At 45.2% G+C, this 18,959-nt stretch overlaps 1 protein-coding gene across 1 annotated transcript in view; it reads left to right on the top strand.

The window, feature by feature from the left end:
* Nucleotides 1-5,781: 5,781 nt before the first annotated feature.
* VOPP1 (VOPP1 WW domain binding protein) overlaps nt 5,782-18,959 on the top strand; it is a 108,340-nt gene continuing 95,162 nt past the window's right edge. The window contains exon 1 of the mRNA XM_030307689.2: nt 5,782-6,063. Within this exon, the coding sequence (XP_030163549.1) occupies nt 6,010-6,063 (54 nt within the window). The 5' untranslated portion in view covers nt 5,782-6,009. The remainder of the gene's footprint in view (nt 6,064-18,959) is intronic.

Raw genomic sequence — 18,959 nt, 5'->3', positions numbered from 1 at the left:
GGAAAACACAGAGTGTGGCATGCAGGGTTAGCCAGGCTTGCACAAGTACACTGTGGGAGCAGATCTCCAGCTGCTTTGTAGAACTACCAGGAGTATCTCAGCAAGGGAATGCTGGTGTGGAGTGCTCTTTTAGCAAGCTCGGTGGAGAGTGCTTTGAATGTCACTGGTTTCCACAGGTGTTCGTGTGTTTAGTTGTGGGCGGGGGGTGGGCAGCGAGAAGGAAATGGCATCCACCAGCTCTTCTGTTCCTGGGTAAGTGTTCTATCCTCTGCTCCTCCAGCACATGTTCTGAGATTACTAAATAAATCTCTTTCCCATATACCCCAGGAATTTTTCAAACTTCTTCTTCTCCTCCTTCTCCTCCTCCCTCTCCTCCTCCTACTGCTCCTCCTTCTCCTCCTCCTCCTCCTCCTCTTCCTCCTCCTCCTCCTCCTTCTTCTCCTTCTCCTTCTTTTTAATTTGAGATGGGGAAGACTGGAGGGGGAGAGAGAATCTTAAAATTCTCAGATCATGACCTGAGCCTAAATCAAGAGTCTGACACTCAACCGACTGAGCCACCCACCCAAGTACCCTCAAATGCTACTTCTTTTTTACATATATATATATATATATATATATATATATATATGAAATTTATTGACAAATTGGTTTCCATACAACACCCAGTGCTCATCCCAAAAGGTGTCTTCCTCAATACCCATCACCCACCCTCCCCTCCCTCCCACCCCCCATCAAACCTCAGTTTGTTCTCAGTTTTTAACAGTCTCTTATGCTTTGGCTCTCTCCCACTCTAACCTCTTTTTTTTTTTTTCCTTCCCCTCCCCCATGGGTTCCTGTTAAGTTTCTCAGGATCCACAGAAGAGTGAAACCATATGGTATCTGTCTTTCTCTGTATGGCTTATTTCACTTAGCATTACACTCTCCAGTTCCATCCACGTTGCTACAAAAGGCCAGATTTCATTCTTTCTCATTGCCACGTAGTATTCCATTGTGTATATATACCACAATTTCTTTATCCATTCATCAGTTGATGGACATTTAGGCTCTTTCCATAATTTGGCTATTGTTGAGAGTGCTGCTGTAAACATTGGGGTACAAGTGCCCCTATGCATCAGTACTCCTGTATCCCTTGGGTAAATTCCTAGCAGTGCTATTGCTGGGTCATAGGGTAGGTCTATTTTTAATTTTCTGAGGAACCTCCACACTGCTTTCCAGAGCGGCTGCACCAATTTGCATTCCCACCAACAGTGCAAGAGGGTTCCCGTTTCTCCACATCCTCTCCAGCATCTATAGTCTCCTGATTGGTTCATTTTGGCCACTCTGACTGGCGTGAGGTGATACCTGAGTGTGGTTTTGATTTGTATTTCCCTGATAAGGAGCGATGCTGAACATCTTTTCATGTGCCTGTTGGCCATCTGGATGTCTTCTTTAGAGAAGTGTCTATTCATGTTTTCTGCCCATTTCTTCACTGGGTTATTTGTTTTTCGGGTGTGGAGTTTGGTTAGCTCTTTATAGATTTTAGATACTAGCCCTTTGTCCGATATGTCATCAAATGCTACTTCTATGCTTTATCTCAGCGGTGTTGTTTGTTGTATTGTCTCTTCTTCAAGTACAAGGACTCAATTTTCCATCACCCTTCAGCTCTCCCAGAGCCAAGATCACTGATTTTAAAGTTTCAGGTGTTAGGCCTCACTGATTGTAAAAAACTTGTGGAGTTAAGCCTCTCTGGGTTTCACAGCCAAATGTTACAGGGATTCATCTTCCCAGTATGGGTCCCTGTGACTCAGGTGCCTGGTGTGGGATCTGTTCTTTTCCCGTTTTTCTGCCTGTGGGGTCCCTCCCTCCCATAGACAAATAGCATACGATCTCACTCCTATGTGGAATTTAAGAAACAAAACAAAGGAACAAAGCAAAAAAATTAAAAATAAAAAAGAGAGAGAGAGAGACAAACCAAGAAACAGACTCTTAACTACAAAGAATAAACTAATGGCTACCAGAGGGCAGGTGGGTGGGGCATGGGTGAAATAGGTAATGCGCAATAAAGACTACACTTCTCATGATGAGCACTGAGTAATATATAGAATTGTTAAATCTCTATATTGTACACCTGAAACTAATATAGAACTGTATGTTAACTATACTGGAATTAAAATAAAAAACTCAAAACAATAAAAATATAAAAATAAGGAGAAAAGGCATATACTATATGGAATAGTGACACTTTCACGAGTAGTAGGAAATGCATTTTTTTTTTTTTTTAAAGACCTAGTAGGGTTGGGTCGCCTGGGTGGCTCAGTCGGTTAAGCGTCGGAGTTTGGCTCAGGTCATGATCTCACAGCTTGTGAGTTGAGCCCTACGTGAGGCTCTGTGCTAACAGCTCAGAGCGTGAAGCCTACTTTGGATTCTGTGTCTCTCTCTCTGCTCCTCCCCTGCTCTCTCTCTCTCTCTCAAATATAAATAAACATAAAAAAATTAAAATAAAAAAAAAAGACCAAGTAGGGTTATCCTTGCAAAATCAGTCTATGGAGCGTCAAAGCTACCACCATTGTTCTGCTTTTTAAAATCTGATTATAAAAATCTATGCTTATGACCTAAGTCCTTAACTCCGAACTTTCCCATTTCTCACCCAATCTTGTCAATTTTTCATTCACTAATTCTCTTGCATCAGCCATGTTGGGGGGGGGGAGCTGTTTCTCTACCGTCTTAGGCTAATTCATTGAGGACTTGCAAATTAAACTGAAATGGTAGGTTAAAAGGAGAAAAAAAGATTTATTCCTATGTAGAGAAGAACTTACAAAAAAGAGTAGCTAGCTTACTACATGATTACCGTTAGAGGCTTACATATCTTAGTAGGAGAAAGGGAGTGGGGGAAAGAGCTTCTGTGGGTAGAACAAATAGGTTTGTTTATAAAAAGACAATGGATGGGGCACCTGGGTGGCTCAGTCAGTTAAGCATCCAACTTCAGCTCAGGTCATGATCTCACAGTTCGTGAGCCTGAGCCTGGAGCCTGCTTTGGATTCTTTGTCTCTGTCTCTCTCTGCCCTCCCCACTTTACGCTCTGTCTCTCTCACTCTCAAAAATAAACAAACATTTAAAAAAATAACAGGGCAGTGGAATTTTAGGAGAACACATGGGAGATAAGAAAGTTTTTTCTTTTCATCATGATAAGTGTATTCTGTAATCTCCATCACCTATTCCAACCATACCCCCTCCCACACACACTTCCCCTCTGGTAAACATCAGTTCATTCTCTATTGTTAAGGGTCTGTTCTTGGTTGGTTTGTTTCTTTCTCTTTTTTTCCTTTGTTTATTTGTTTTTTCCTTAAATTCCACAGAAGTGAGATGATACGGTATTTGTCTTTCTCTGACTGACTTATTTTGCTCAGCATTATACTCTCTATCTCTATCCATGTTGTTGCAAATGGCAGTATTTCATTCTTTTTATGGCTAAGTAATATTCCATTTTACATATACCACTTCTTCTTTATCCATTCACCTGTCTGTGGATACTTGGACTGCTTCCGTATCTTAGCTCTTATAAATAACACTGCAATAAACATAGGGGTGCATGTATCCCTTTGAATTAGTGCTTTTGCATTTTTATGGTAAATACCCAGTGGTGTGATTCCTGCATTGTAGGGTAATTCTATTCTAATTTCTTGAAGGACCTCCATGTTCTTTTCCACAGTGGCTCCACCCATTTGCATTCCCATCAACAGTGCACGAGGGTTCCTTTTTCTCTATATCCTCACAAACACTTGTTGTTTCTGGTGTTTTGGTTGAGGTAGGAAGAGTTTTGTTTCTGTGGGAGTGAGTGTTCTTTTCATAATTTTTCATGGCCATGAAACGTTCCCAGAGAGGGGATTTATGATAGATTTATTCTCAATCTTCTACCCATGAGTAGACGCACTCAGTAGACTGGCCTTTCCAGCAGTTGCTGCTTTGAGTCACATCAGAGAAGCTCTGAGAAGATTCTTCTGTTGAATCTCCTATGTCTTTAGATCATAATAATCTCCACACCCACTCTGGGGTTTTGAGTGGTTTTCTGAGTCAGCCCCTCCCCTTTCCTTTACTCCAACATCCTCACCTCAGTAACAGACTAGCCTCCTTACAAAGTCGACAAGTAAGGACCTTTAGGTGGTCACCCCAGCATAGACCTTAGATTCTCGTGTTGCCGTCTGTTTGCTCAAAAGTGGAAATTAGCTGAAAATAGGGAAGGTGTGGCAAGGCCAGGAGTAATTCCACTCTTATTTCTATAAGGAATGACTCCTCCAGTCTTCAAGGGAAATCAACAAAGACTAAGCACATGAGAACAGGCAAAAGCTATGGACTCGGTGCTTGGGACAGCAAGGGAGTCTGCCGCGATCTCTCGTATTTGGCAGAGACTCCAAGTCAGGCAGAGGAATAGGAAAGCTTCAAGGCAGAAAAAAAGGGAAGGCTTCTAGGATGCCCCGACTTAAGTGGAGGCTGTTGTCATGGAGAAACTGTAGGTGAGGTAACTAGAGGTGGGCCATACTATGGGATGGATTAGGGGAGTATAAGTGGCTTTCTCCAGTTGATTCTAAATTGAAAGTCGGGACACAATGTATACAAGCTTCTGCCAGTCTGACTTCGAGATAGTGGCCTGGCCATTGTAGATAACAGGTTGGTTTCCTGAGCAAATAATTGCCACAGATTGCGGGTCCTATTTTGTCTTTGAATTCAAGTTCTACCACATGTAGAGAGGAGCACAGGGCCTCACTGCACTGATCCTGTTTGAAAGTTCCCAGGGCCCTGGCTGCTGGTAACTTAGGGCCTTCACTTAATAGTGCCATTCAGTTTCCTGCCTCCCTTTAGGTCTCTGCTGCTGACAATTTGCCATAGAGGCCTGGCCTGCCTCTCCTATTCCCAGTGACACCTGCCATACCTCCTAAATGTGTCATGCAATTTATTTTTCTTCCTGGCCACGTACAACTTCACATACCTTTCTTTCTTTATTCTAATTATCCATTACCCCTCCCTCACTGGATTGAAGTCTACACTTCAAACTAGAGGGTAAGCTACCATGTAGTTTTGTTCACTGCTATTATCCCCAAGGACCACAAGAGTACTCAACTGGAAAGAAGGTGTAGACACATATTGGTGGAACAAATGAAATCCATGTCCATCATTCAGGCAGATCCATGTGAGGAGAGATGAGCTTTGCACGGGGGACTCCAGGTCGAGCCCAGTCGCTCGTGTATTTGCTTCCTGTGACAACCCAAAAGCCCAGGTTCTGGGATCTTCCCTCATCAGGGGCAGCTGAGCAGGCCTGGGGCATGTCTAGTCCTGTCCCAAACAACAGATCAGAGAATTTCTTGCAACTGCCAGTCACATCCTCCTTGAGAGTTTTGTACTAGAGTTGTCTTCACCTTGTTACTTTTTCAGAAATTTGTGCGCTTTCATGGTCTTTCCTCGGGGAAACAGCCTGGCCAGCCAGCCCTTACCCTATTACCAATTCCTGGAAGCAACCAGCCATCATCTAGAACCAGGTAGAGGACACACAGGAGAGATACCAGGCTAGGAGGAAAGCATCGCAAAGTTTCACCTTTTTTGTTTTTAATTTTTCTTAATGTTTATTTATTTTTGAGAGAGACAGAACGCGAATGGGGGAGGGGCAGAGAGAGAGGGAGAGACAGAACCTGATGCAGTCTCCAGGCTAAAGCTGTGTCCCCTGCCTGTGCTTGGATCCCTGTGCCTACGAGTGCGTGCCAAAGAGGGCGTGCCAGGAGCGTGCTCGCGCGCGCGCGCGCGCGCGCGCACGCGGGCGCGGTTGCTTCCAGGCCGGGGGCGGAGCGCAGAGGGCTGAGCTGTAAGTGCTCCGTGTACTGGTTCTGCGACCTCAAGCCGCACGGAGACCCCACCTCCCCCCACCCCGGGCTTGCTGGGAACTAACGCCCTCCCTGCCCTCTTGACCGTCTCACGGGGGACGTGCTGCTGACTGGCGCCTGCGACCTGGTAGCGGGACACACCCAGAGAGGACTCGGAGCCATGAGCCGCCAGCCCCGGAGGGTGGCGGCCCTGCTGCTCGGGCTGCTCCTGGAGGTAGGGGCTGAGGTGGGGGCCGCGCTACACAGGGGCACCTCTTGGATAGGCTCGTGGAGCGCAACCACTGCCAGGGGCTGAGCGCGGTGCGATGCCCAGATGCCCCAGACGACCTTCTGTGAGAACCCTAAAGGTCCAGGGGCTGAGAACCACAGCCTCCCTCCAGTACCTTCATAAGTCCCAGGGCTGAGAATGTAGGGATCCTGGTAATAAGGTCCCATCAGGGTTTCCGCCTGCCCCTCTCTGTCTTCCCCTTCCATTCCCACCCGACCCCGCCTGCCCTACCCCACCTCCCCTCCCTCATGCTCAGGGGTTCTTGTTGCTCTCCTTTCTATGGTGGTCTGGAGGACTCAGGAGTGACCTTTATGCATTGTAGCCATCCCACCCTGCCCTTTCCCTCCAGGAGGAGGGCCCCAGATCCAGTGGGGGGTTAGGCTCCAGGGGTGGGGGGGGGCGGTGGTCCAGGAGCTGCGCAGGCGCAGAGTCAGGCCCGCTGTGTGCAGTGGGTTGGAGGGTGGAGGTGCGAACACGCAGACCTGCCGTTGATGGAAAACGTCAAGGCAGGGCCAGGGACGTCGCAGCCAAGAGCAGGAGGAAACATTCCTGCCTGTGAAAATGAAGCACAGGGACCTCAGATTCCAGAGAAACATTCCAGGGAGAGTCAGGGTGGTGGGCCTGAGTTGCTGGAGGCCAGCCAGGGACTGTGTTGAAGGGGTTGAGAGTGGAAGCAGCAGGTGAACACAGGCCTCCTGCCTCCCCCCTCCACACCAGCTGCCCTGCCCCGCCCAGCCCCGCCCCGCCCCTGGTGGCAGAGTTGCACCCTCTGATGGGGAGGGGGAGATCTCACCCCGCTTGTGGTGAAAGGGGGTCCTCTATCGTGGGAGTCAATGGGACTAGGTGGTAGGAGTCTGGATAGGGGAAGTGCAACTCCCTGTTGAGCTCTTCATTTCTGAAGGCACTGTGCATTCCATCAATGAACTCGGAGCCAGGGAGCCAGGAATAAGTGGCGCTTCTGTGTTTTAGAGGGTGGTCCAGACTCTTTCCTACTTGGAGATGTGTGCTGAGGAGAACTGGGTGTTGTGGATGGAGTCCAAAGTCATCTCTTTGGGACATGTTGGGTGGGAACGTCTTCTTCGCACTCTGGCGAGGAAGGTGGATGGAAAAGCTCCTCGTCAAAGGCAGACTTGTGGGTTACGTTCTTCCTATCCGTGGGGCGTGGTGCTTCCCGTTTCCGTGGAGCGCCTCCTGTCTTGCATTCGTTCCGTGTTTCAAGAGTTTCAGACCTTAGGAATCACATCTCCTCTGGGACTCACCAGGCAGCAAGAGGGAGAAGTGACTCAGAGCCCACCAGGTCCCTAGAAACCAGTGCATGTGTACTTGAGCAGGCAGTGCTCGTCTCTCAGCCTCCTTTGGAAATGAGGTCTTGAGCAAACGCTCTTTCATTGCATGGGTTCCACCTCTGTCAGGTTGTTGGCGTTTGTGTTTGTGCGTCTAAGTGTCTGCGGTGCCATGTCCTGTATGGAGTCCTGACCGCGTTAGGGACCCAGTTCTTTCCAAAGACACTGTTTTCTTGCATTGGAATTTCTCATTTCAACAGAGTTTTCCAATCCTGTCTCAAAGACTGAAAACATCCTGAAGGCAGCACCGTGACCTTACCAAAAGCAAAAGTCTAAGAACTGAGGCTTTCCCAAACTTACATATCAGTCTGACTGGTACTTTATGTTTTCAGTAAGATGGTGTGGTGTAGGCCACTTGGAGCAGCTCAGGCTCCTAAGCGTGTGTTTGGTCCCCGAGGGGTGAGTTGTGTCTCTCCGGAACGAAGGAGATTATGGTGACCTTGAGTATCATTACCTTCCTGATTACCGTGATGATTCGGCCTAAGTCATCGCATGGATATTGATCCATGAGCTCGCCATGTGAGAGGTTTCCTTGGTAAAGTAGTCGCCGTGCGTGTCCTCGAAACTCGGTTGTGGTCCGAACACCTTTGATGCTTTGCAAGTCCTCAAGCGGCTCCACGGGTGTGCAGTCCCTGTTGCCATATAGGTGAGGAGGCAGAGTCTTTTGACCTGAAGCCCGTCCAAGTATCCAGGGAGATGTGCCAGGGCCTCTCCCTGAGGCACTGGGTTCCTAGCCGGCACCACCCAGAATCAGGCAGGGAGGTTTTCTTGATGCCAGCGGGGAGTCCTGAGGAGGGAGGGGGAGCCGGGCACCGTCGTCGTCGGGGGAAGGAAGGGATCCCTCCCCTGCCTCACCATCCCCAGCAGTTGCCTAGGTGCTGGCCACGAGGGAGGGGACTGCCTATGCGTGTTTGTCTTCTCCTTGGTCTTATCCCACCTTGGTAGAGCGCTTAGCCTGTTCCAGGCACTGTTCTGAGCACTTGAGAGATCTATGCTGACGACACAGAGTAAGTACCTCGGCAAGGACTCTGGTCCCCGTTCGTATTTCCAAGGGAAGATGTGAAAGAACGTGTTGCGGGGGTCACTGCTGTGAAGCGGGAGGACTCGAGGCATGAAGCCAGGCAGTCGGGCTCCACATGAGCGTGCTGCACCGCTGGCTGTCCCACTGCTGCCTGTCGAGAGGCAGGGAAAGCATTTGCACCTAGCGTGCGTGTCCTGCGAGCAGAGGTGGGCTTGGAGACGTGCGTGTGCCCTCAAACGGGGAATCCAGCAAAATAGGCTCTAGGGCCTGAGTCACGCTCTCTGCGGGGAACCCTAGCATTTCACATCCAGCCTGAGACACTTTGGACAGTGACACGCGGGGCTCCTAGTGAGGGTGGCGGCACAGCGGGGGGCATGGGTCAGCTGGAGCTTCCTAGGACCCCCGCCCCCCCGCCGGTGCTGTGCTCCCCCTAAAACCCAGGCAGGGCTGGAAGGAGGAACAGGCTGTCGATGGCACCATCCCTTCCGCAGGGAGGCTTCTTGGGAGCTGGTGACTGAGGTGACCTTTGCCAGTTCCCCCTCTGAATTGCAGGAGATGCGGCCGAGAGCCCTCATTCCGTGCGGTCCACGCTCCCCGTCGCCCTGTGTGCCGGTTGCCAACGTCGCCGGCGATCAGGTGGTGAACGTGGTCCCCGAGTAGGGGAACCCCAAGGCCGTTTCTGCGTCCTCAAATGCTAACGTTCTCTGCTTGTGTCCTGCGCCCTGGCTGGTCCGAGACCCTGAGCACAGGGCCTGCAGGAAGGGTGAAGGGTGCCAAGCTGTCTCCTGGTAGGTAGCTGCGGTGAGGTCGTTCCCGGTGGCCTGCGCTCAGCTGCGGGGCACCTGGGAGCCCAAAGCCACGACGTTTCCAGTGGGACAAAGTGCGCTGCAAGGGGAACCTGGGGAGTCATCAGGCCCTAAGGGTAGGTAGGCAGGCATGCCCTTTATCCGTGGGCCTTTTGATCAGAGCGCCCTCTTTGCTAGATATCGTCAGGGCAGCCTCTTTGGAAGACAGAGGGCAGGTTGTGGACAGTTGTATAGCATCCTTCCTGGTGGTATGTGTTGTAAGGGCTCTGACCTTGCGGAAATGGGCGGGGATGGATGGAGTGGACTCCTGAATGGAACCTTCCCCGGGCGCCTGGGTGGTTCAGTGGGTTGAGCTTCCGACTTGGGCTCAGGTCACGCCCTCGCGGTTCCCAAGTTCCAGCCCTGCGCTGGGCTCTGTGCCCCCTGCTCGGGCCCTGGAGCCTGTTTTCAGATTCTGTGTGTGTCTAGCTCTCTGCTTCTCTGCCCCTCCCCCACTGGGTTTCTCTCTCTCTCTCTCTCTCTCTCTCACTCACTCTCTCTCTCTCTCTCTCTCAAAAATTAATAAACATTTAAGAAACTTGAAAAATTAATATAACTTTCCCCAGGGTAGGTGCTAGGCATTCTGTCACATCCATTCATTCACTGGATGAGTAATGAACTCTACTGGGTTATATTATTATTATTATTATTATTATTATTATTATTATTATTATTTTAGGCTTTTTTATTTGTTTTGAGAGACAGAGAGAGAGAGAGAATGTGTGTGCCTGTGAGCAGGGTTAGTGCAGAGAGAGAGGGAGATAGAGAATCCCAAACAGGCTCTGCCCTGTTAGCTGTTTTTTTAATGTTCATTTTTGGGAGAGAGAGTGAGAGACAGGAAGAGAGAGAAAGCCAGTGGGGGAGGGCCAGAGATGGAGAGATAGACACACAGCATCTGAAGCAGGCTCCAGGCTCTGAGTTGTTAGCATAGAGCCTGACAGGGGGCTTGAACCCACGAACCATGAGGTCATGACCTGAGCTGAAGTCAGAGGCTGGCTTAACCAACAGAGCTATCCAGGCGCCCCAACTACTGGGTTACTTTCCTGAAGGGAGTGGCATTAGTATCTTTCTAATTCTGCCCTGGATCCCAAACTGGAAACCTTTAAGTGAGGCTCCCATGTGTTTGAAAGTTGTTCCCACAAAAGGACAACCCTTCTTAGGCTTGAAACTTCCAGAGAGTGTTGGAAAGTGAATGTTGTTTTTTGAAACTAAGGAAAATAAGAGGATTACTAAGTAGTTTCCTAAAGTTCTGTGTATTTTGATGTCTGGGAGTCTAGAAATTAGAACCAAGTCATGTTTAAGTGTGTTTTTGTTTTTTTGCCAAATACTTCTTGTGCCCTGGCATGCCAACAATTGTGGCAGCCCTTGGATGCCAATTCTCTGAAATAAACCTTTTCATCCCTCCCACTCTGTAGAGTGGCAACTGGCCACTCTGTAGAGTGGCAATCTGGGCAACATGGGATTTCAATGAAAAAGAGGACTGTAGGGAGTTTGTTATCGCTGGAAGCTCCATAGGTGGCTGCGAGCTGGTGGATGGCAGTTGAACCTAGTGGTAAGGCCTTGTTCTGAAGCAGGGAAAACCTGTCTCCAGGTATGTGAGGAGGGCCAGGGGCCTTGGGACCAGACTTGGGGCTCTAACTGGCCCTTGCTTTCTTTTGGCTTGTGCACAGCTATAAGGCCAGCTGGGGGGAAGTGACTCTAGAAGTCTATTGATTGGGCTAGTGGTCACTTGATTATCTAGCCATGGGATGACAAGTAATGTTTCTAGAATTCACGTTAATCATCTCCTGTTGATGAGGCCTCTCAAATGCCACCCTTCAGGAAGCCTATCTTGATTACCCTATGTAAAATTCCAACCCATTCTCCTTCCAGACCCCTTGCTCAGACCAATTCCCTCCTACCTGTGTATCTGTTACTTTCAAAATCTGATGCAATCAACTTTAGAGGGGCAAAGGTTTTCTCCATTTTGTTGACTGAAATATCTCTAGCTCCTAGAATAGTACCTGCCACAGAGTAGGACTCAGTAAATATTTGAATGAGTTAATAGATCCTTGAGTAATGACCTTGGGTGAAGGAACTGAATAGGTGTAAGGTAGGAGAGCGGAAGGTCATTGATTAGCTGTGGACTCTGAAGTGTGGAGTGCTGTACTAACCTGTACTTCCTTAACTGTAACCTATTTGGACACCTGCAGTAATGGAAACAATGCATCCACTTTTTGGGCAACTTAATTGTTAAAGTTTTCTGTTATATTGAGGAGAAATGTCTACATTATTTTTAACCTGGCTCTAGTTCTGCATTCTTGGGCTTTTCAGAAGAAATAGAATCACAATGTCAGCCCCTCAGCATTTGAACACAGCTTATTATAGTCCCCAGTGTGTTCTTCTCAAGGTTCATTTCCTTCTGTCATTTCTCCCAGGATGTGCTTTTGAGTCCTCTCATGGTCCTCACACCTGCCCTTTGAAAAGTCTGTCAAACTGTGAAAATAGTTGGTCCTAGGAAAAGTCCACTCAAATCCAGTGTTTTTTTAAAAAAATAATAATGTTTATTTTTGAGAGAGAGACAGAGATGGAGCATGAGCAGGGGAGGAGCAGAGAGAAGAGAGAGACAGGAATCCAAAGAAGGCTGCAGACTCTGAGCTGTCATCACAGAGCCTGATGCAGGGCGCGAACTCAACGGACCATGAGATCATGACCTGAACCGAAGTCCGATACTTAACTGTCTGATACAGCCAGGTGCCCCCAAAGTAAATCCACTTAAGGACCAGAATTTTGTAGTTAATAGTGGGGGAAAAACAAAGTCCAAATTATAAAAATAAGTTAGGGGCGCTTTGGTGACTCAGTCAGTTGAGCATCTGACTCTTGATTTTGGCTCAGGTCAGGATCCCAGGGTCCTGAGATCGAGCCCTGCCTCAGGCTCCACATGGAGCCTGCTTAAGATTCTCTCTGTCTTTCCCTCTTCCCCTCTCCCTTGCTTGTGCAATCTCTTTCTCTCTAAAATAAAAAAAAATTAAAATAAATGAATTTTATCTAAGTATTCATTTTTAGAATTTTAGAATTTTTTACAATTTTAGAATTTTAGGGGTGGGGGAAGAGATTAATTTTTGTGACAAAAATATGTGATGAATAATATTCAAGTCTTCACTTGACATTGAAAGTCAGAGGAATGATCATAGTAAATTTTTTTCTTTTTTTTCCAAAATTATTTGCTCTAGTAACCAACCCTCCACCCACAATGTACACTTCTAGCTTCTCTTGGTATTTTTTATTCCTACCATTCTCCTTTGAGCATCTGTTGGGTCATTATTGTGGCTAAACTGCCAGATTCTTTGTCCCTTTCATAGGCTTCATTAGGTACTGCATCTTTGTGAGATCTGCGAGATCATTTTGCTGTCCATTTGTGTGGTATTTGTGTTGTACTTTCCTATGATCCTGTCATCAAAGATTGATTCCAGAGCTGCTTTAGTTAAGTGGGCTGGGTTGTTGGTGCACTGCTAAGAAAGAATGAGTTCAGTGGTAAGTATATTTTGCCATGAAGCCTTTGGCTTGCCTCCTATGTCTTCCCATTATGTCTTATTTGAACATTCAGGACACTCTGTTCTATAGGCATGATCTGACTGGCTCTATCAGAACCCTCCTGTGGACCTTGTCATATGCAGATAAGATAAGCCAAGAGATTCACATTGAGTTTTCAGTGACATTGAAATCTTTTTGACAAGGGCTCCTGATAACCCACAAGTCCTCACAACAGTTGTGGAGATGTATACTATAATTTATATTTTTTAAGACTGAAATTGAGGTCTATATATTTATTGTAATTCAACTCACATTAACATTCTTTATCTCATCTTGTTAAACTTGTCAACATCTGTTTGGGTGGTGTCTCAGTCCATTCGGCCTGCTCTAACAAAATCGAACACAGAAATTTCTTTCTTATGGCTCTGAAGGCCAGGAAGTCTAAGATCAAGGCCCCAGCATGGTTGAGTCCTATGAGGGCCATCTTCCTGATTCATAGCCAAACACCTCTGGCTGTGTCCTCACTTGGTAGAAGGAGCAAGGGGTCTCTGTGTCGTCTCTTTTATAAGAGCACTAATCCCATTCATGAGGGCCTTGTTATCTAATCACCTTCCAGAGGCCCCACCCACTAATACCATCACATCAGGCATTAGGATTCCAATCTATGGATTTTGAGGGGAAATGAACATATGGATGTTAGCAGATGATGACATGACCATGTGTTATAGAATCTCCACTTTGTGTGCCTTGGCTGGGAGTCTTTGAGGAAATTACTGAAGCTCTCCTTGACTCAGTTGATTGACTTGTAAAAGGAGAAGTGCCTTAGTGTTGTGGGAGGCCATGGAAAAGTCCCCCACTTGAACCTTAACTCTTTGTGTAGGCTGGATCAACAGATTGTGAACTTGTCTCTAGGCAGGCCCTCTGGCATCTTTATTTCTTAACAGATGCACAGTGGCTCTGAGGGGATGAAGACTTGGCATTCTTTAGTCAGCGACTAACCTGGATGCTGCAGGTCCCTGAAAGTAGCACATGATCTCTGGTTGTTTCCCTCCTCTCTTCCTTTGCCATTTGAACTCCCACCATACTTGTAGATGCTCAGGTGACTGATGTCTGGGAAGACGATGCTGACTGTTCCCTCAGGTATGAGTTAAGTGCCAGACCTGGGCAAACCACATTGAGGACCTCCTAGCTCAGGTATTTTAATGGCCTCTTTGTGGTGTGTGAACCTCTTAGACCTTAACCTAGAGGACCTTAGTGCAGAAAAGCTTAGCAGATGGAGGGGGGAATGGAAACAGGAGTTGGATATAGATGTTAACCTCAGGGGAGAGAATGTGGTTTGAGTTGGGAAATGAGGAGGTGGGTTGGAGGGAAGGTGCAGATATATTTTAGGTTTAGTGGAAATAGGTTGGGGCAACTGTGGCGACACACCTTTTTTTTTTCTTTGTATTGTTTTGGTTTTTATTAAAGTAAGCCATGGGGGTGAGTTGGAAAGGGTCTGAACTTGAAGCAATGGCAAAGGTCTAAGAGAGCTGTTGTGGGAAGGACCACTTGGAAGCTGTATACCTGTGCATCACAGAGCATTCATGGTTGAGATTTAGAACGAATGTTTCTTTCTTTTAACTCTTCGAAGTTTATTCATTTTTTGAGAGAGATAGAGAGAAAGAGAGGGAATAAGTGGGGGAGGGGCAGAGGGGGGGCATAGGATCCAAAGCAGGCCCTAGCTGATAGCACAGACAAAACAATCTGACTCTTGATCTTAGCTCAGCTCTTGATCTCAGGGTAGTGAGTTTTAGCTCCATGTTGGGTTTCATGGTGGGTGTGGAGCCTATTTAAAAACAACAAAACAAAACAAAACAAACTACATTTAGGTATCACCACATACCTGTCAGAATGGCTCAAATTAACAGCACAGGTAACAACAGATATTGGTGAGGATGCAGAGAAAGGGAAACCCACTTACCCTGTTGGTGGGAATGCAAACTGGTACAGCCACTCTGAAAAACAGTATGGTGGTTCCTCAAAAAGTTAAAAATAGAATTACCCTATGATGTACCAATTACACTACTAGGTATTTATCCAAAGGACACAAAATACTGATTTGAAGGGATACATGCACCCCAATGTTAATAGCAGCATTATGAATAATAGCTAAATTATGGAAAGAGCCCACAAGTCCATCGACTCATGAATGGGTAAAGAAGATACGGATGTATATCTATGTACATACACACAAACACATACAAATACACACAGACAGATACAATGGAATATTACTCAGCCATCAAGAAAAGTGAAATCTTGCCATTTGCAATGAAGTGGATGGAATTAGAATGTATTATGCTAAGCAAAATAAGTCAAAGACAAATCCCATATGATTTCACTCATGTGGAATTAAGAAACAAAACAGATGAACACATGGAAGAAAGAGGGCAAACCATGGAACAGCCTCCTTACTTATAGAGAACAAAGTGAGGGCTGCTGGAGGGGAGTTGAATGGGAGCATGGGTTAGATGGGTGATGGGCATTAAGGAGGGCACTTGTTTTGATGAGCATTAGGTGTGATATGTAAGTGATGAATCACTGAAGTGTACTCTTGCAACTAAGATTGCACTGTATGTTAACCAACTGGAATTTAAATAAAAACTTGAAAATAAAAATAAATAGACAAATAGATAAGATGCTGGTGATGATGTGATAACTAACAGTTACTAGTTTGCTTAGTATGTGTCAAAAACTGGTTCTTAAAACTGATACTTGTAAGTTTTATCTTTATTCTCTTTTCTTTATCTCTCTTTTCTTTATTCCCTTTTGTTTCCAGCTTTACTAAGGTACACTTGCCAAATAAGTTTTATGTGTTTAAGGTGTATGATGTGATATTTCGATATATGTATGCATTGTGACAACATTACTACCGTCAAGCTAATTAACGTATCCGTCACCTCACATAATTATCCTTTATGTATGTGTGGTGAGAACACTTCAGATCAACTCTCTCAGCAAATTTCATGTCTACAATACGGTTTCATTAACTGTAGTCACCATGCTGTACCGTGGCTGTCCAGACCTTATTCATCCTGCCCTGAATATTTGTACCCTTTGAAAAATATTTCCTCATGTTCCTCTTCTCCCATCTTGATGACTACTGTTCTATTCTCTGGTTTCATGAGTTTGATTTTTTAAGATTCCATATATAAATGGAATACTGTCATATTTTTTCACGTGTCTGGCTTATTTCAATTAGTATACTGTCCTCCAGGTTCATTCATGTTGTGAAAATGGCCGAATCCCTTTCTTTTTAAAGCAGGGATAATGTTATATTTTTTCCATATAACTTTGCAAAGATACATTCATGCATTGACACTTTGGTTGTTTCCTTAGCTATTGTGACTAATGCTGCAATGAACATGAGGGTTCAGACATCTTTCCAAAACAGTGATTTTATTTCTTTTGGATATATACCCAGAAGCGAGATCACTGGATCACATAGCAGTTCTCTTCTTTAAAGTTTTGAGGAAGCTCCCTAACATTTTCCCTAATGGGTGTACCAATTTATATTCCCACCAAGAGTGTACAGCCGTTCTCTTTTTTTTTTAAGGTTTTTTTTGTTTTTTTGTTTTTTTTTTTTTGAGAGAGACAGAGAGAGAGAGCGAGACAGAGCATGAGCTGGGAAGAGTCAGAGAGAGAGAGACACAGAATCCGAAGCAAGCTCCAGGCTCTGAGCTGTCAGCACAGAGTCCAACATGGGGCTCGAACCCACAGGACTGTGAGATCATGACCTGAGCCAAAGTCAGACGCCTAACCGACTGAGCCATTCAGTCACCTCGCAGCTCCCTTTACTTCACATACTTGCCAACAGTTGTTATCTATTGTGTTTTTTGATACTAGCCATCCTAACAGGTTTAAGATGACATCTCATTGTGGTTTTGATTTGCCTTTCCCTGAAGATTAGTGATATTGAGCCTTTTTTCATTTACCTGTTGGCCATTAGTATGTCTTCTTTGGAAAAATATCTATTCAGGTACTTTGCCTATGTTTCAATTGGGTTACTTGCTTCTTTGCTATTGAATTGTATGATTTCCTTGTATATTTTACCTATTAACCTCTTATCAGATAATATGGTTTGCAACTATTTTCTGCCATCCCATAGGTTGCCTTTTCAGGTTATTGTTTCCTTTGCTGCACAGAAGTTTTGTTTTTGTTTTTGTTTTTGTTTTTTTAGTTAGACATAGTCCCCTTTGTTTACTTTTGCTTTTGTTGCCTGTGCTCTTCTCTTGGTGTCATATTAAAAAAAATCTTTGCCGGGGCGCCTGGGTGGCTCAGTCGGTTGAGCGGCTGACTTCAGCTCAGGTCATGATCTCACGGTCCGTGAGTTCAAGCCCCGCGTTGGGCTCTGTGCTGACAGCTCGGAGCCTGGAGCCTGTTTCAGATTTTGTGTCTCCCTCTCTCTGACCCTCCCCCATTCATGTTCTGTCTCTCTCTGTCTCAAAAATAAATAAAAGTTAAAAAAAATTAAAAAAAAAATCTTTGCCAAGACCAGTAAAAAGGAGCTTTCCCCCTATGTTTTCTTCTAGGAATTTTGCAGTTTCAGGTCTTCCATTTAAGTCTAACCCTGGAATTATTTTTATTTGCTTGAATTTCTTGAAGCTTGTGTTGTGAACTAACATGAATCTATCTTGCAAAATGTTCCATGTGCACTTGAGAAGAATGTCCATTCTGCTGCTGGTGGGAACTTCTATCTATGCCTGTTAGATCCATTTGGTCTATAGTGTTGTTCACTTCTGCTGTCTCTTTATGGATACCCTCTGTGTGATCTATATATTATGGAGTGGAGTCGCCTAATATTATTGTATGCCGTATATTTTTCTCCTTCAGATCTGTCAATGTTTTCTTTATACATTTACATGTTTTGATGTTGAGTGCTAGTATATTTATAACTGTTATACATTGAATTGACCCTTTTATCATTATTTGATGACCTTCTTTCTCTTTTGAGAAAGTATAGTATAGAAAGTATAGTATAGTGTAGAAAGAAAGTATAATTTGTCTGATATAAGCATATATATATATATATATATAAGCATAGCCAGTCCTCCTGCTCTCTTTTTTTGTTACCATTTGCAAGGAATATCTTTTTCCATCCCTTTACTTTGAACCTATGTGTGCCTTCAAAGCTGAAGTGAGTCTCTTGTATGAAGCATATAGTTGGGTCTTTTCTTTTTTTTTTTTTTTTTTTAATATATTCAGCCACTCTGTGCTTTTTTTTTATTTGGAGAATTTAGTCCATTCACATTTAAAGTTGTTATTGACAGATAAGAACTTTCTCTTGCCATCTTGTTCATTGTTTTCTAAATTTTTTCATAGTTCCTTCATTCCTTTCTTCCTTTCTTGTGGTCTTCCTTTGTGATTTTTTGATTTTTTTTTTTTTTTTTTTTTTTTTTTACATTTCCAAACCACTTTTTTTTTTTTGGTATTTTATTTTATTTTATTTTTCAATATATGAAGTTTATTGTCAAATTGGTTTCCATACAACACCCAGTGCTCATCCCAAAAGGTGCCCTCCTCAATACCCATCACCCACCCTCCCCTCCCTCCCACCCCCCATCAAACCTCAGTTTGTTCTCAGTTTTTAACAGTCTCTTATGCTTTGGCTCTCTCCCACTCTAACCTCTTTTTTTTTTTTCCTTCCCCTCCTCCATGGGTTTTTGTTAAGTTTCTCAGGATCCACAGAAGAGTGAAACCATATGGTATCTGTCTTTCTTTGTATGGCTTATTTCACTTAGCATCACACTCTCCAGTTCCATCCACATTGCTACAAAGGGCCGTATTTCATTCTTTCTCATTGCCACGTAGTACTCCATTGTGTATATAAACCACAATTTCTTTATCCATTCATCAGTTGATGGACATTTAGGCTCTTTCCATAATTTGGCTATTGTTGAGAGTGCTGCTGTAAACATTGGGGTACAAGTGCCACTATGCATCAGTACTCCTGTATCCCTTGGGTAAATTCCTAGCAGTGCTATTGCTGGGTCATAGGGTAGGTCTATTTTTAATTTTCTGAGGAACCTCCACACTGTTTTCCAGAGCGGCTGCACCAATTTGCATTCCCACCAACAGTGC

Source organism: Lynx canadensis, chromosome A2 (assembly GCF_007474595.2).
Source record: "Lynx canadensis isolate LIC74 chromosome A2, mLynCan4.pri.v2, whole genome shotgun sequence".
Taxonomy (NCBI): domain Eukaryota; kingdom Metazoa; phylum Chordata; class Mammalia; order Carnivora; family Felidae; genus Lynx; species Lynx canadensis.
The sequence above is the reverse complement of the archived record's forward strand: the minus strand, read 5'-3'. Positions and strand labels throughout refer to the sequence as shown.